Source organism: Haemaphysalis longicornis, unplaced genomic scaffold, assembly GCF_048455015.1.
Source record: "Haemaphysalis longicornis isolate Haplotype H1 unplaced genomic scaffold, Haemaphysalis longicornis Haplotype H1 scaffold_2, whole genome shotgun sequence".
Lineage (NCBI taxonomy): Eukaryota > Metazoa > Arthropoda > Arachnida > Ixodida > Ixodidae > Haemaphysalis > Haemaphysalis longicornis.
In genome coordinates, this window is record NW_027526295.1 from 4,227,499 (window position 1) to 4,244,001 (window position 16,503).

The 16,503-nt window shown below is 50.3% G+C and overlaps 1 protein-coding gene across 2 annotated transcripts in view; it reads left to right on the forward strand.

The window, feature by feature from the left end:
* LOC144168694 (PAT complex subunit CCDC47-like) overlaps positions 1 to 16,503 on the forward strand; it is a 55,535-nt gene that overhangs the window by 3,941 nt on the left and 35,091 nt on the right. For both annotated transcript variants that reach the window (XM_077697632.1, XM_077697633.1), the window contains exons 2-4: positions 6,877 to 7,123; positions 8,334 to 8,441; positions 12,546 to 12,720. In XM_077697632.1, coding sequence (XP_077553758.1) covers positions 6,908 to 7,123; positions 8,334 to 8,441; positions 12,546 to 12,720 — 499 coding nt within the window. In that variant the 5' untranslated portion in view covers positions 6,877 to 6,907. The remainder of the gene's footprint in view (positions 1 to 6,876; positions 7,124 to 8,333; positions 8,442 to 12,545; positions 12,721 to 16,503) is intronic.

The window sequence follows — 16,503 nt, forward strand, 5'->3', positions numbered from 1 at the left end:
TCCATTGTGCAACAGCGAAAGAACACACCCGATCTGTGCAAATTTTTTGCATTTCATAATTTGTTTAAAAGGTCCGACACCTGCAAATTGTTAATACTTGACAAGTGTGACCGCAGAAGATGCCCAGTGGCTAAGCCGTGCTGCTGATGCAGTTTTGTCTCTAAGATTTGCTTTTTTTCGAAGGTGCACTTGTACTGATGGCCCAACTCGCTACATTACTTCTACTGCTACTCGCTCCGGAGGGGAGTACTGCTGTGGACGAATTAAAGAGCGTCTAGCCAAAAAAAGTCCCGTCTCATATGCTCCGCGAGTCAAATTTCCCTTTCATTTTGTAACAGCATAATCTCTTATAAGATTCCGCAATGTAGCACACGGAACGATGGCAGGGGGTCGGGCGGTACGATGACATACTGGTTGTAATGCACTCATCCGGTATAGCTACCGCAAAAGGAATTGCAGTGGTCAGAGCAATAATGCAGTGACAGAGCGTTAACTGAAGCTTACTTTTAATAAAAGTGTGGATAACTCATTCGGTAAGGTGACAGCTAACAAATCATTCAGGGTGACCAAATAATCTAATTCATTGTTAGTATTTATGTGCCTGTGGTATGATTTTACAGTTTTGTTACAAATATAAAAAATGTACGCCAATGGTTTATGCAGGCCTAAATTTAAGGCTTCAAGGTTATCGTGATGGGCGATTCCATAGCGACTATTGCGATTTCAACAAAACAGGAAAGGGCAGAAAATATATCCCACCGTCATACCTCTTCATGGTGGCTTTATGAATAGTCGCTAGGACAACATAAAGTCTGGGCGGGAAAGTAGGGGGTAAATTGTCGCCACTTCATCTGTTTTTCTAATACCTTGTAATTGCTTAAACTTTGCTTTGCAATTGCGCCACTGACCTTGGGGAACAACAGCATTTTGAATTTTTGTTTGTATTTTGATTTGACTGTCGTTTTAAACTAATAAATGTTTTTTTTTAAATTTCAGTCATAATTCAACTCATCGAACCAGTTCGCGAACCGGTTCAAGCTCCTGAACCGGTTCGCGAACCGGTTCGGTACATGATTTTGTCGAAGCAGAACTGAACCGGAACGAAATGATTTCGCCTGAACCCGAACCGTAACCGAACCGGTATTTTTTTCGGTTCGACACACTGGTTAAATCGAGAACTTCGTAATATTGGGACTGTCATTTTACAAGCATTAAATTTCATTGATACGGTGTGCATCCAGCAGCTACCGTGACATCGTAATTGCGGCAGCCGTGGCACTTGCCATCCGATAATTTAGCCATGTGCTAAAAATGCATGGTAAAAATAATATCAATAAAACACTGGGTGTTCGGGGGAAACAAATTTATTCCCTAGCAAAAAAAACCTGTGATTTTTGCCTGCATGGGATTCGTTAGCACTGGGAGAACAGACATTTTGAAGCACAGAAGTGCATTCAACGCTCCTTTGCGAGCCCCAGCACAGCACCTAAGCAAGTCAATAGCGTCCATCACCTGGCCTGCAGTGGGCACAGGAGCTTCAGCAGTTCTAGCAGTATCACTGGTTGGAAAAAAAAACGGAATTGATGAGCTCATCTCAAGGAGCTCCATTAAAACGAAACTATATGCGTCGTTTTTTTTTTTTTTTTTTTTTTTTCTGGCTTGGCAAAATAATCTTTGTGGCGTTCTGATGAAATACTTCCGAAATTGGGCCTTTTTAAAATTTGTGTGCTTCTCAAAATGCATTCTTGTAGGCTAAACATGAGGCAGACACAGGACGAGACAAGAGATGGGAAGAGGACGTCCTCATCCATCAACAACAAGCCACACTTCACAGTCTCAAAATGCTTCATTAAATTGGGAATGGGGTGCATCTATTTCCTTAGTTCGAGTTCATAAAAGCATTCAGCCGTATGGGCACCTCCGAGGGAGTCCAAATTTGTTTGCTAGATCTGTGTGGAGAATTTGATACCACGGATGGGCAGAGCTTGGAAAAATTTTCTGGAGGCATTGCAGTCCAGCACAACGTCACTGCAGTGGTTTGCAGAAGAGCGTACGCTGTTTTTCCTTCTCCCGGGCATCGCAGATGATCTGAGGTTCTGGTATCGAAATTAAGGAGACCACATGTTTCGCTACACTTTGTGTTCAAAGTGCAAAGATGTCCTTATCCTCCTTCCCATGCGTCCTGTAATCGAAGAGCAGAGGCACAGGTCCCGTCTAAAGCTCCTTTGGCTGCAGCCCTTTGCTCACCTGCGCATGCCCTGCCCGGGCCAGGCTGGGGCGGCAACAGTTGGCCGAGGCTGGTCACCAAATGCCGCTCGGGAAGAGCGCCTCTGTGAGTGGAAGCCACGATGAAAAAAAAGCAGGTGTGCACAAGGGTTAGCCTGCACACTGGTTGTGTACCCGTGAGGCAGTTATGCACGAATATCTGTGCGTTGCGCAGATGAAGCCCTTTGGGAAATATCGGAACAGGAACGGCACTTACAAGTAAGACTAGTGTCACGAGCGGAATATGAAGTGGTCCGGCCCACACAAGGATTGTGTGTGTCTTCTTCTTTTTATGCCCCAACACAGCTGTGCATGGTGGTGGTTCTCAGTGCATAGTAGTCCTAGAACGGACTATTAGAGTGCACACCTAAGCATCCTGCAATAGTGTGTCGGTAAACAGCCGGGTCCTCTGCCTTTCCCTCAGGTCTGCGGCTCGTGCTACTGTAGGGACGAGTGAGGAATTGGGACACAACCCACGCACACTTTGTGCACTGCAAGTGTGCAGTACCCACAGCCTGGGTGGCCAAACTAAGCTCCGCCTGCAACGGGGCTCGCGGCACTTTGCCCCGGGGTCTCCTCGTTTGTTAAACGAGCAGTGCACGCAACTATGCTTGCGACAAGAAGTCACCGAAATGAGGATGAAAGACACCCCCGTCACTCACGGAACAGAGCAGATAAACGTGCTTCGAGAGAAGGGGAACAAGTAAATAAGAAACCATAAAACAGCATGTAAATAATAAACTAGAAAAAGCAGACCTCTATAAATTGATTAGCAGATGTACAACTAACAACATCCGTGTGTGCAATATGCCAGGGATTGAGGAAACCCTTGAAACAGCAGGAAGCGCTATTAAATGGTCCCTGAAGAGAAAACACAACTTTGTTTAACTTTAAATAGTTAGGCTTCAGCACCCCACTCAGCTCCATTCTGGCTACGAAAGACGTTTTTCAACTGATAAAAACGCAAGAAATACTTAAGAACTTTCAAATTTCGCGCCACCGCGATGTGCTATTCGCACGACTGTCGTCGTATGGGCCAGCACTAAAAACAGAATTTTCAGTGGGTTAGGTGCACGTTAGCATTCAATTGATTCGATCAAACGGAACTAGCGGCCTCACTACAATCGTCCAGTCATGTGTCCTGGCGATTGATTAGTTCGGCCGCCGTCAATCGCCCAAACAAGATTCTTTGACGCCATAGAAAAGTTGCCGGAAACTGGCAAGCGAGTCGCCACAGCTCCACACGTTTTGTTTAATATCTCCGCTATTTTTTCTAAGTTTGCGATGAAATTGGTATCATTTTTATCAGGACAAAGCAGGCTTTCTAATGAACCAATTTGGTATTTTGTCTTCATGGTCCCTTTAAGGCGACTAAGAGAAGGCTAGATATCGGCAGACAATGTATGCACGCAGAGACGAGCAGGGTTACGTGAGGCACAGCATGCACGAGATAGTAATAGCAGCAGAGCAATTCTACACCAGGCTATGCGCCAGTGACAGTAGACGAGGAGCACGCATTGAGTATACAAGCTTAGCTCGCAAAGTCCCACTAATAACCTGAGATGAAGTTGAAAGGGCTCTGAAGGGGATGAAAGAGGAAAAGGTTCAGGTGACGATGGTATGAAGGCAGATCGTCTAAAAGAGGGAGAACATATTGTACTGGAAAAGCTTGCTTTTTCACAATTTTAGGAATGCTTAAAGACATTAACAGTGCCCATAGCCTGGAAGAACGCCAACATAATTCTGATTCACAAAAAGGAAGTAACGTAGACATTAAAGGAGTACTGACACGAAATTTTGGTGTTACGTTTTTTTCGCTGCTATTTGTGCCTACCAGCCCACTAATCATGGAACGACAGATTAGACGGTCGAGCGCAGCGTAAACATTAATTTACGGCGTCGTTTATTCGTGTCACTTTCGGTTTCGACAAAACAAACGCCGAGTGGCTGCCATGTGAGGAGGTATCACGTCACGTTACCATTCTTGCCGTATCGCTGCCGCTCTGGAAGTGTGCGCGAGCGAGCGCACGCGCGCGCCCAGACCGGCCGAGGTCTTCGCCGTCCCCACTGGCCCGGGCAGCATGACATCAGTCCCAAAACCATGACCTGTACACATGCCCGAGCACGCGCGCCAACTACAGCGAGCGCGTCGGCTTCATCACGGGAGCCCCGACGTCGGCAGTTTGGGCAAGTAGTAGATGATGTCATGTTGGTCCGCTCTGGGCTTTCTCGTGTGGGCGAAGATTAAAATGGATTTTAAGTATGTTTCGCTGAACGGTTGCTGTTGAAACTTGCTGGGAGATATCTCCTGATAAAAAGGCAGCGTTCTACATAGTTATCTCAGCTTTGAAATTTTGTGTCAGTCCTCCTTTAAGAATTACTCGCCCATCAGCTTACTCTCACTTGTTTACCAAAGTAATAGTTAACTGCATAAGTGGCTGCATTCCCAACAACCCCGAGGGGTGTGTGTGCGTTCAAAGGATACTCAACAACAGAACACATTCATGTGATCATTCAAGTAAGAGAAAAATCTGCAGAGTACACATGGCATTAAAGACTATGAAAAAGCATACACACTACAGCAGTGCTGAAAGCATTAAGCAACCAGGGAATAGAGGAAACTTGCATAAGACTTCTAGACGACATATATTGAGGATATACGGGCAGCATAATTCTTCACAAGCAAAGCCACAAATTCCCATTCAAAAGGGCATCAGACAGGGAGATAACATCGCAGCATGCCAGGAGGGGATATTCAGGAAGCTTGACTGGGAAAAGATAAGATTACGTATAAATGGGGAATACTTGAGCCATGTGAGATTTGCAGACATACCTTGGCATTCTGAGTCCTCCCTCTGCTTGAGCCTCCGGTGGAGGGAATCCTTGAAATCGATTTCCCCACGCATAAGCATTGCGGAATCCCCCTCCATCCTGTACCGAGTGGAGGAGGGACTCGGAGTGTGCCCCACAGTGAACACCTGCAAAAAAAGACTTCGGGAACTACAATCAGAGAGCAAAGCTGTGGGACTAGAGATACATGTGATAATGAATAAAGAGGCCGAAAGCGCCCGCCCTCTCCAGGCTGTGTAACGAAACACGGGAACAAGTGTATCCAGAGCTGAGCCCACCCAGTCACGAGAGAGAAATTGGGCGCAGAGTGGGTGTGGGCGGAAGCGCTTTTGGCAAGCGCTCCCAAATAACGAAAAGAAGGCCACCTCTGTCACTCAAAAGGAGAATCTACAACCAATGCATCCTGCCGGTGGTGGCATTTCTAAACCACTAGAAAGAAAACCTATGTCAGCTAATGGGCCGTGGAACAGATAATGATTGGAGTAGCACTTAGGGACAGAAAACGAGCTTCCTGGATCAGGGAGCATACTCAAGTAGATGATATCATAGTTTAAATAAAAAAAACAGAAATTGACTTGGGAAAGGCCTTGTAGTGAAAAGAAATGACAACTGGCAGCAGCGGAGTGGATACTGACAGACAGGTCGAGAAGAAGGGGAAGGCCAATAACTCGATGGAGGGACAAAATGAGGAAATCGAGGGGCAAAGAAGGGACTCTGGCAACGCAGGAGAGGAGTGGTTGGAGGGTTGTCCTGCGGTGCACCTAAGTAGGCTGATGATGGTGATGATGATGTGACATGGGCCGAAATTGACATCACACCTGAGCTTGGTTTTTGATTGGTCCCGTCAAGCTCATGTCACGGTGCTCGAAGAGGCACCAGCATTTCTCCAGAGGGCTTCCCCAGTGTTGTGCCACTAAGAACAGTCTGTAGGGCTCACCTGCATGCTGAGGGGTCCCTTGCCGGGGCAAATGAAAGGGAGCGCCAAGAGCAGGTGGCCGCTTCTTCCAGGGGGAGGCAGCGTAGAGAAAGCGCAATAGTGCAGTTTCTCTGCGCAAATGAAAACTGAAGGGGAAAAGAAATAGAAACAGGCTGTCGTGGGAAGGAAACTGGCAAGGCAAAAGGATGTGAACAGACGGTCTGGTGGCGTTGTTGTGTTCGCTGCTCTCTGTTTTGTCGCCTTGTGTTGCTTGGATGTAGCAGCCCTGTGCAAAAAACAGAAAGGAAAAGATACCCAAACAACATTCACATGGCCGTCTGGGAGCGCTCGAGTGCCAGCCGACTGCACTTTAGTGGGTCTGGCACTTCTAGCATTTGTTTGCCGTCTTTTGTCCAGCTTCACAAAACCAAGGGAAGGAATGACACCTGCCACCGGAATGCCAGAGCACATGCATGCAGGGAGAAAGAAAAAAACTGGATGGTTGGAGGTTCAGTGGGAGTTGTGCCTGCATTATCGTTAGCCGAAGTCATTGCCATGGCACCCCGCATGCTACATTCACTGTCGGCATGACCGTGTTGCGTGGCACTGTGGACGTGGGCAGTGCAGGTGCACAATGACAGTGGCCTCGCGCTTGGACTGTGCTGGTCGGTGGCCTTTTAGAGTGGCAGCTGTACACTGAGGTACCATGGACCAGGGGAGAGGCCACGCACTGAAAAGCGATGCGCATTACAGAAGAAGGTGGCAGTGGGTGTGGCTGGAAGGTTTCTTGGGCAGGGATGTGATGTTGGAGGAGTTGGGAAGCGGCTCAGACGGTGGTCCTGCAGGTGCTGGTCACTGGTGGCGCAGAGAGTGGAGATGAAGGCGGCGGTGCTGGTGGTCCTGGTGCTGCTGGTGGCTGGAGCAGCCGGTGGCCGTGTGGCCGAGGAAGACAACGAGTTTGCCGAGTTTGAGGAGTTTGACGAGGAGGAGGCGCCCGCCCCGTCCCCCTCCTCCTCCTCCCCCGCCCCCTCGTCCTCCCAGCGGGCTGAGGCACCCCAGCCTGCGGATGACGAGGAAGAGGCGCGCGTGGAGGTACGTCTCTGAGCTTCTCTGCTGAGGACAGCAGTGGCTGCAAGCACACGTTGCTCTGCTGCACTGGGCAGGCACTGGGTCAGCTAGGGATGCAAAGTGGCCGTCACTGTGGGCCAGCACAGGGCTGACAGGGCCTCCAGCCCTCCCTTCATGTACTGCATGGAACAGCACCTGGCAGAAAAGCCCATGGGGGAAAACTTCCTCGGGGGCAAACCAGGAAGGGCTGTTTGGGAGCTTGTCCGTGCTCTCTGAAGCTGCAAGCCTCTGCGGAACTGTTGAGTCTTGTCAGAAGCTGCAACCGTCCCACTTGGTTTGCACCTGGGTGTATGGCATGCTGGCAGCGTGTAGAGCCTGCAGAAGCACTCCAGTGAGCAGGCTGAGCTAGAAGGAGGTACCTTTGCATTTTTGCTGCAACGGTGCTGGACTAGATCCGCTGGAATGCCTGCCAGTCGCCTTTGCCGTGCCGCAGGGTCATTTCCAGCTTTGACGTGCATGCAGGGGGCAAGCGCTAGGGTTTTTTTATCCAGGCTGGCTGGCCGTGGTGCAGGGTAATCAGTAAGCATCACAAGAAAGGTCACAAGAAAGAAAGGAAAGAAAGAATAGGGGCATCACAGGAAGGTCTTCCACGTGGTTGCAGAATGCATGGGGCCTTTGTTGCCTCTTTTCCTGCATTCCAAGTTTCAGTCTCAGAGTGATAGTTTTTTTCTGTTATTATTGCGTTCACGTGGCAGGATTTTTTTGTATTTTGTGCTCGTGATCCAGGCACAATCCAGGTCGCTCAGTCAGCACCACCAGTACAAAGCGGATGAAAAGTTGGGAAAAAATTTGGTATGCAAGATTTTACCCATGGACAGATTGGGCTGAAACATGGCCCCTTGGTGCGTGGTGTGGTGGAATTGTGGGTGCCAGCCACAAGGCAGTTGACGCTTGCCTGCATTTATCGGCAATGACTGCATTGCTGGCACTCCCCGCTGCTCCCCGAATTATTGCCGGCAAATTCATGCGAGTGTAGGAATGGTGAGGTAGGTGCATGGCGACTACAGGACCAAGTGAGACCAGGAGCAAGAAAAGAGGCAGCGCAAACAGTGCCGATTCCTCTTTTTGTAGCCACTGCCCTCCTCTGCACTGTTGTCACCGTGTGAGTGCCCAGAGTGCCACACTATGGGACTGTGCGCATGCACGGTTGACCGTGTGGCCCTTGTGCGTGCAGGAGGAGTTTGACCACTTCCAGGACGAGGAGGAGTTTGAGGGGCTGGACCACGAGCGGCCTCCCAGCCGGCCACAGGGCGGGGACAAGCCGCATCTCACCATCGCCAAGGTGAGGAGGGGGCCCTCTTTTCCTCCAGGGGGGCCCTTTTGCAGTGGAGGCCGTGCATGGCATGTCGCAGCAGGGTACCATGAGCTGCCACATATCAGGGCAGGAGCTGGAGCACTGCACGGGCCTGATTTTAAGGCCCGAGCCCCCTTTGCAAAGCCCGGGTCCTACCCGGGCCCGTAACACCTAGCCCGGGACCATCGTCTCAAGCCAAGGCGCGCCCCGGGCCCGGTCATTTATTTTCGAGCCTAGGGAGGTCCCGCGTGGGTGACCAGGCCCAGTCTTAGACGCTGAAGGAAATTTGTTTATTATATTTGGTTGAGTGTCTTTGTAGCGGGCTAACAGAAGGAGCTTCTAGTCTGTACAAGCACGTCATGAACTGAAACGCAAAAAATAAGGGTTTAGAAGTGCATGTACTTTAGCTTGCACCGTCTGCAGCTCACGCCACATCGGCGTGATAATAGCTCGTATTCTTACATGAGAGACACCACCACCCTTGGTGACCAGACTCTTGGCACCTTCACGTGCTTGTCTCGGCCACAAGTTGGTATTGCTGAATTTGTTTGCTCCGCATTTCAATCCCTGAGTTTGTACGTGCGTTAAAATATTTTACCTGCAGTGGTTGTTAAGCACTGAAGTTTCTCTGGCATGCGAGTTTGATTCCCAGCCACGGCAGCCGCGTTTTGATTGGTGCGACATCTAAAATACACTTGCACATAGACATAGGTGCACACCTCCAGGTAGTCTGAATTAATTCCTTCTCCGCTAGGGCATTCCTTGTTATCGTATCTTTGGTAGGTTATACACCAAAATATAATATCTTGATGCAGTACATGAAATGTCATTAAAATTACAGTATAGTGACTATCAGACCTGGCAAAACACGTTTTTAAAACAATGTGTACACATAACGGCAAGAAGCGCATAAAAAAAAACTCAGAATATTCATTTTAATGCTCTTTCCGACACTTCACGTCGGAATTATTAACGGCCAGGCCTATGAATTCAAGCCCGAGCCCGGCCTGGGCCTGCGGCATTGAGCCCTGGCCCGGCCTGGCCCAGCCCACGGTCCCGGTCGGGCCCGGGCTTTCGGGCCAGCCCGGGCCCGTGCAGTGCTCTAGCAGGAGCCATGTGTCTTTGTCAAGGGCAGCTGAAGGCACACGCGATGGCTGTGCAATCTCACATTGGCGGCCACAGTACGGGATAACAGAGGACCTTGGCTAGCTTTGCTAGAGAGGGCACTACCAGCTGTACACTAGCCCCAGTGGATTCCAAACACTCACGCGTGCTAGGCAGACGCTGGCAGTTGGAGTTTGAGGCCCTGTTGCCTGGCAAGTGCAGGGTACACGCCAGACAGCACGGCCATCGCTCGCGGGTGCTCGCCCAAGCTGCAGGGACCTGGACTCCGATATGTGCCCTCGCGGCCGCAGAAAGAGCCGTTTCCTGTCAACCGGACCGGACGGAATCTCAGAGCAGAGTCCCCGTGGAGCCAACTGGGCTCTCAGTCATTGTGGCCATGAGAGCAGGGACTCCTGACACGACCGATTGCGGCTGAGCTGCCCAGCCGGCTGTCCGCGGACAGGGTCAGCACCGTCTGACCGCGACTCAGTCGACAGGGGGCTTCCTCCAGTAGAGAGGGTGCTGAGGTCGGAGACCTCTGGCGTCCTTGTTTGCAAGTCGCGTGGTATTGGGGACCCACGTAACCAGGACCCGTTTGCCCGTACGCATAAGTTCCCGATTAAGTTCCCGCTTATGAATAAGACGCCAATTAGTCGAAGTCAGCCACGGCAAATAGGCCGATTGCCAGAAAACCCGACGGAAACGCTACCTTAACCGAGCGTTTGTACAGTCGAACCCCGCTACAACGAACTCCGCTTCAACGAAATTTCCACTTCAACGAAATATTTCCAATTCCCCGTCAGCTAGCCATAGAAGTCAATGCAACAAAGTCCTCGCCACAACAAACCATTTGACAGGCTTGCTTTCGCTTCAACGAAATTTTCGATGATTTGGGCAGGGTTTGAACAATTATTTTGCAATAAAAGAACCATAGCGCCAGCTATGTGTAACTTTTCATACATTCAGGACGCTTAGTTTCACCGAAAACATGCGCGGTGCGCCCACACCGCCACCCAAAACAAACAAAAAACAACTCATAGGAGGACGCCATTGTTTGATGGTGATAACGATGTGGCTGGCCGTCTTTACATGAGGCGCAGGCCCGGTTCGCCAAGCCGGAGCTACAGCCTCTGCAGCCAATCTGTATCCAGTTGAAATCGCACGAATGTGATCCGCTGCTGGCGCGGCGCCGTCATGTATGCGTTGTGAGCAGCTGTCCTTGCCGTTTTTCTTCTACCATTCTTCATAGCCAAGAGCAAAAATCATGTTTGCGTGTTTGGTCTTGAAGCCAAGTCATCCTATCTTAGTCGCGAGCGCGCGGTCATGTTAAATGCAAGCGCGCGCGCCTTGCCTGCCAAGGTCAGTAGCTGCCGTGCCCTGTCAGAGGATAAGATAACGGCACTGATCCTGCCACAAGCGAGAGGGGGGCTTCCGATGGCCTAGCAGCTATCTGCAAGTAATCAGCTCGGTGGACACGCCTTGTTGTACAGCAATACGTTTTGCGCCTACATTTCTTCACCCCCCTCCGTAACACCTTCTTTGCGTGCAGTGAAAAAACAGGTATCCATTGGTATGTTTGTTACCGGAATAAACATGACGTTATTGCGCGACACTCCTTTTTCTAAACATTGTATTATGCTGCCAATGATGCGGAAACATACGGGGCTATTTTTCTGGCCTTTCCGTGTTGTTTCTGGGCAGATTTCGCCTCAACAAATTTTCGCTTCAACGAAACTTTTCGCACGTCCCGTCAATTTCGTTGTAGCGGGACTCGACTGTATCAGTTTCGGGCACACGACTTATTACCTAAACAGCGCTGAAGTTGCAGTTGAGAACTTATTCCTATACTTATCGCGTTCGGGCAAACGGGCCCTGGCCGCTGGCTGCCCCCCCCCCACAATTGGCGAAGCCCACCATAAGGGTGGCCCACACAACATGGAGTTGAAAACGACACTCAGGGGCACTTACTGTTGCCACACACACCACCGGTTAGTTCTGGCACTGGTGTACGAACAAGATTACACATTGGCATTTCTCACGGCTTACGCACAAGTGGGGGGCTGTCTTTTTTTTTTTCTTCCCACGATGCAAAGATCAGGGGGTGTTGTGCTGCGAACACAAGGCAGATGTAAACACAAACACAGACAATGGGATAAATTGAAATGTGAGCTTCCAAAGTAATGCATTAGTTGCTGTTTTCATTTTAGTTGATTGGATTTAGCGAGGGCATAAGCAAATAGATTTTTCCACTTGTGAGTTGCTGTCTGCTAAAAGGTGTAGTCAGCTGTGTGGGCTAGAGTGCGGTGCGCAAAGGTCTTGCTAGTGAGAGCAAGCAGTCCCAAAGTGTGCTCACCACATTGCCGTCTGACAAGGACTTGTGTGAGGGGCTGGGTACTCGGGGCAAAGTGGAAAGACTCTTGCGCTTGGCAACTGAGCAGGTAGGGGTGCTGTACACGCATGAAGCTGTTGCTCAGAGACTAGGTCGGTGGCAAGCTCGGTCGTGGCTGTCCCATCGCTGTGCTTATGGGGGTCGGTGTTCCCCCCTTCGACTAGTGACCAGCTGTTCACTGGCAGAGCTTTTGCGTGGCAGACGCATGGTGGAACTGCCAGGGGGGGTAGGGGAGACCAATGCGAGGCCACCCCTGCCGAATATCGGTGCATGACAGCAAAGCATGCGTGGGTAGCTGTTGTTTGCTTCCTCGCAAGATTTCGTGCACTTCCTCAAAGTAAAGGTCAACTGCCACCCGAGAGTGTCCCATGTGTGAGTGCTCTTCATGAGCTGGTCCTGCACAGGCCAGGGCAGGCCTCTCACACCGGTTGAAAGAGGGGCTTTGCCCCTAAGCTCTGTTCCCTTACGCTCTGTGTTGAAGAAGACCATGTGCACCTGTGTGTGCTCTGTAGAGCAAAGACCTCCAGTGCTCTTTATTCGTTTGTGGCCCTGAGGGGGGGCAGGTCATGAAGCGTCCCTCTCCACACCGGGTGGCGCAGGTTCCGCTGCACCTGCGTAGCAACTGGGAGAGCTTCTACCTGGAGCTGCTGATGCTGGCGGGGCTGGCCATCTACTTTGGCAACTTTGTGGCTGGCCGCAACAAGAACCACCGCCTGGCCACCGCCTGGTTCCACGCCCACCGGCCCCTCCTCCTCGAGAACTTCGCCCTCGTCGGTAATGTATTGTCCGCACTCAAAAGGGAGTGGCAAATCTCGTTCCGCACGTGGGTTCTCTCAAAGCAAAAAAGAAAAAAAAAAAGTCCTCAATCTTGAGCAGACAGCAGCACAGCGGCGTACCCTAGGGATGGCCAAATATTCTCCGTGGCCCTCACAGTCTGAGCCATGGGATGGTGGTGTTCACTGGCATGATTTTGCCAGCGTGAATGGGTGGTCTGCCTTTGCCACCCTTGTGATTATGGTGGCATGCGGTAGCCAGATGTCAGCGTTCAGATGCTTTGCGAACTGTTTCTGCCTGAAGTACCAGGAGTGGACAAGGGGTGGGAAGGGCATGAAGACCGAGGTTCGGTGCCTACGTGCATTATTTTGCAGTGCCCTGAAACGTTGGTTGCTATTGGTCCTTGTGTCTTTGGCCCACCTCTAGCTTTGCATACAGTTGGGGTTCACATGAAAGTTTAGTGGCTGATTTCTTCTCTAGGCAACACTAAACCGCCATGACCGTTTCCACCATGCTTGTGCATGTGACCGCATCTTGGAGGGGAAAAAAATAAAAAAGAACAGGCCCCGGCGTGTCTTATCTGCACCGATACCACCCGATTCTTGGTGGTGGCAACAAGAGACGTGAATAGTCGGAGTGGCATTGTGTGGTGATCCTGCGATCGCCTTTGAGGACTCCGCATCACCGCCAGGGAATGGAGCCGTGTTCGCAAAAGGCAGCACGACACACGAAGTGCCTCTGCTGGTACCGACATGGGCACAGCCGCACCTTGCCCACAGCAGGGTCATCCGGTGCAAAAGGTGAGCGATGCCACACACACACCGGTTGAGATGGAGCAGGGGTGTAGCAGTGAGTGCATTGTTAGCTGGGCAACTAGCGACATCTGTTGGCGCGTGGCTGAACAGCTGAAGCAAAAGCATTGGCCGATACCAAAACGCGGCATCTGGCAATCGCTTTGCTCGTGTCTGGTGACAGGTAGGCCGCACAGGGTGCTGCGCGAAACGGTTCTTGACATTGCTGGGACGGCCTCATGTGTGCGCCACCGTGCCCGAGCCGGCGCGTCCTCGTTGCCCAAATGACACTGTGGTTGCCGGCATGCGCACCATGCGAGTGAATACAACCCACAGTTGAATCCCGATGCAACAAAATTGACGGGACGTGTGAAAAATTTCGTTGAAGCAGAAATTCTTGTTGAGGCGAAATCTGCCCGAACACACCACGGAAGGGTGTGTTCGAAGAAATAACCCACAGAAGAGATAACCCCGTATATTTCCGCATCATAGGCATCATAATGCGATGTTCAGAAAAAGGAGGGACGTGCAATAACGTAGTGTTTATTTGGATAACACACATAGCAATGGTCATCTGTTTTTTACCTGCACGCATAGAGCACGTTACGGGGGGGGGAGGGGACGAAATGCAGGCGCGAAATGTATTGCTGTACAACAAGCCTTGTCCCATGAGCTGATTACTTGCAGATAGCTGCTAGGCCGTCAGAAGCCCCCATCCCACTTGTGGGAGGAGTGGTGCTATTATCTTATCCTCTGACTGGGCGCAGCAGCAACTGACTTTGGCGGGCAAGCCACACGCGCTTGCATTTAATGCGATCGCGCACTCGCGACTAAGATAGCATGACACAGGTTCAAGACTAAACATGGAAACATTATTTTTGCTTTTGACTTTGAAGAATTTTAGAAGGAAAACTGCAAGGACTGGTGTTAACAATGCATACAAGACAGCGCCACGCCAGCAGCAGAGCACATTTGCACGATTTCAACTGGATACGGATTGGCTGTAGCTCCGGCTTGGCGAACCAGGCCTGCGCTCTACGTAAAGACGGCCAGCCACATCATTACCACCAGCAAACAATGGCATCCACCTATAAGTTTGTTTTTGTTTTGGCCCCGCACCGGGCACCTTGAGTAAACTTGGCGACGGTATTGGCGACACTGCGGACCCCGAGCACCCCAACATAAGCTGTGACCTACCGTGGTGATGTGTTTAGAGGTGAAGGGTAAGAAACCACAAACGATGGCCGTCGGAGCCCAGGTCAAGCTCCACCGGATGGGCTCCCTGTCTGTTTACCAGGCAGGGAGCTCCGGGACCTCTTCAGCTATCAGGGTAAGGCTGACGAAGAAAGTAACCCCGTTCCCTGCTTTATCCTATGCCATATGGATAATTCAAACCCCCCTTACAAAACGTGATTGGTCCCTAAAAAAAGGGGCTTCACCGAAGTCTCCTTTCCTCCCTTGCCAGAGTTGACATTTCCAAAACCTGACAATTTCTCCCGCTTTCCAATAATGGAATCTCTTGACCAGTCAAGCCCGTCACTGCACAGTCTGTTTTTCTCACCTCCAAGTTCCTTGAGGGCATTGTCGGGAAATCCTACAAAGCCAAGAAACTTAAAACAGGGGAAATCTTGATTGAACTTAACAACAGGCAGCAATCTATCAACCTCCTCAAACAAACCCGCATGGTAGAGACAGACATAAAGATCACGCCCCACCGCGTGCTGAACAGTTTGTTGTAAATTGTATTTGAATATCGTGCTGAACCGGCACGTCGTTAGAATGAGCCACGCAAGGAAGACGACGATGGAGAGGAGCTGTACGTCAAGCATGCAGCGCGAATGGTACTTTTGCTTTGTCTTCGAGAAAAGAACACGACGACACTTGCTGCGATGAATGCCGGGTTTTGCGTCTCTTTTCTTCGGCGCCACTAAAAGCCGAAGCGCGGTTTTCCCACACAGCTCCCAGGGCGTCATCTCCGATCCTGACCTTATGAACGAAACAGAGACAGATCTGCTCGAGGGCCTTCGAGACCAGGGCGTGACGGCAGTGCGAAGGATAACCATGCGTCGAAATGACACCGAAATCTGCACAAAACACTTGATCTTGACATTTTACTGCTCAGCGCTCTCTGAGTCGGTCAATGCAGGCTTCAACGATGTCCAGTCCGACCTTGCATACCAACCGTGCCGCTGCTTCAAATGCCAGCGGTTCGGGCACGGTACCAACTCTTGCCGCGGCAAAATGACCTGTGCCAAATGCGCCGCACAGGAACACCCGACAGATAATTGCAACCATGGTGTCGGAACGAAACAAAAACCGGAAACGAAAAACAAAAAAAAAACGATATTTTTGGCTGGGACGAAAACGAAAACGTAACAATATTAATTATTTCGTTCAGGAGCGAAACCGAAAAAATTTTGTTTCGGTTTTCGGTTGAGGCAATTTCAGGTATTTCAGGAATCATTTCAATTTCCATTCAGCGAGACGAAAAATTGCGTTGATTCTCTGGCATAAAATCGTCTTTCGTCTTTCTGGCACATACTCTCCTTCGGAAGGCTTGCTGCCTGCTCCCATACTCTCTCCATTTGTTCTGATAGGCGCAGTGCTGAGCTCCATGCGGGATTGCCGCAGTCATCTGGCTGCAATGCAGACGTCACGGCCTTATTTATTTATTTGGTTAGTTTAATAAAGTACCTGCATTAGCCCTACATTGTTTAGGGGGTGTGATACATGTATAATAAACACTAACATTCTAAAAGAAAACATAAAAACAACCAGGAAAAAATACAACCTTTGGTGTGTACACCACTACCAGCGTGAACAGCAGATTACAGCCGCACTCAATGCGAACACAGCTACACTTGCTGCGAGAGTGCAGCGGAAAACATTTCATAAGCAGCGGAAGCAACAGTTCTGAGCAGGGCAGTATTATTTCTAATTGGTTTTCGAAAAATACGCTTTCAATGTGGATATGCGCCATTAATATTCACCA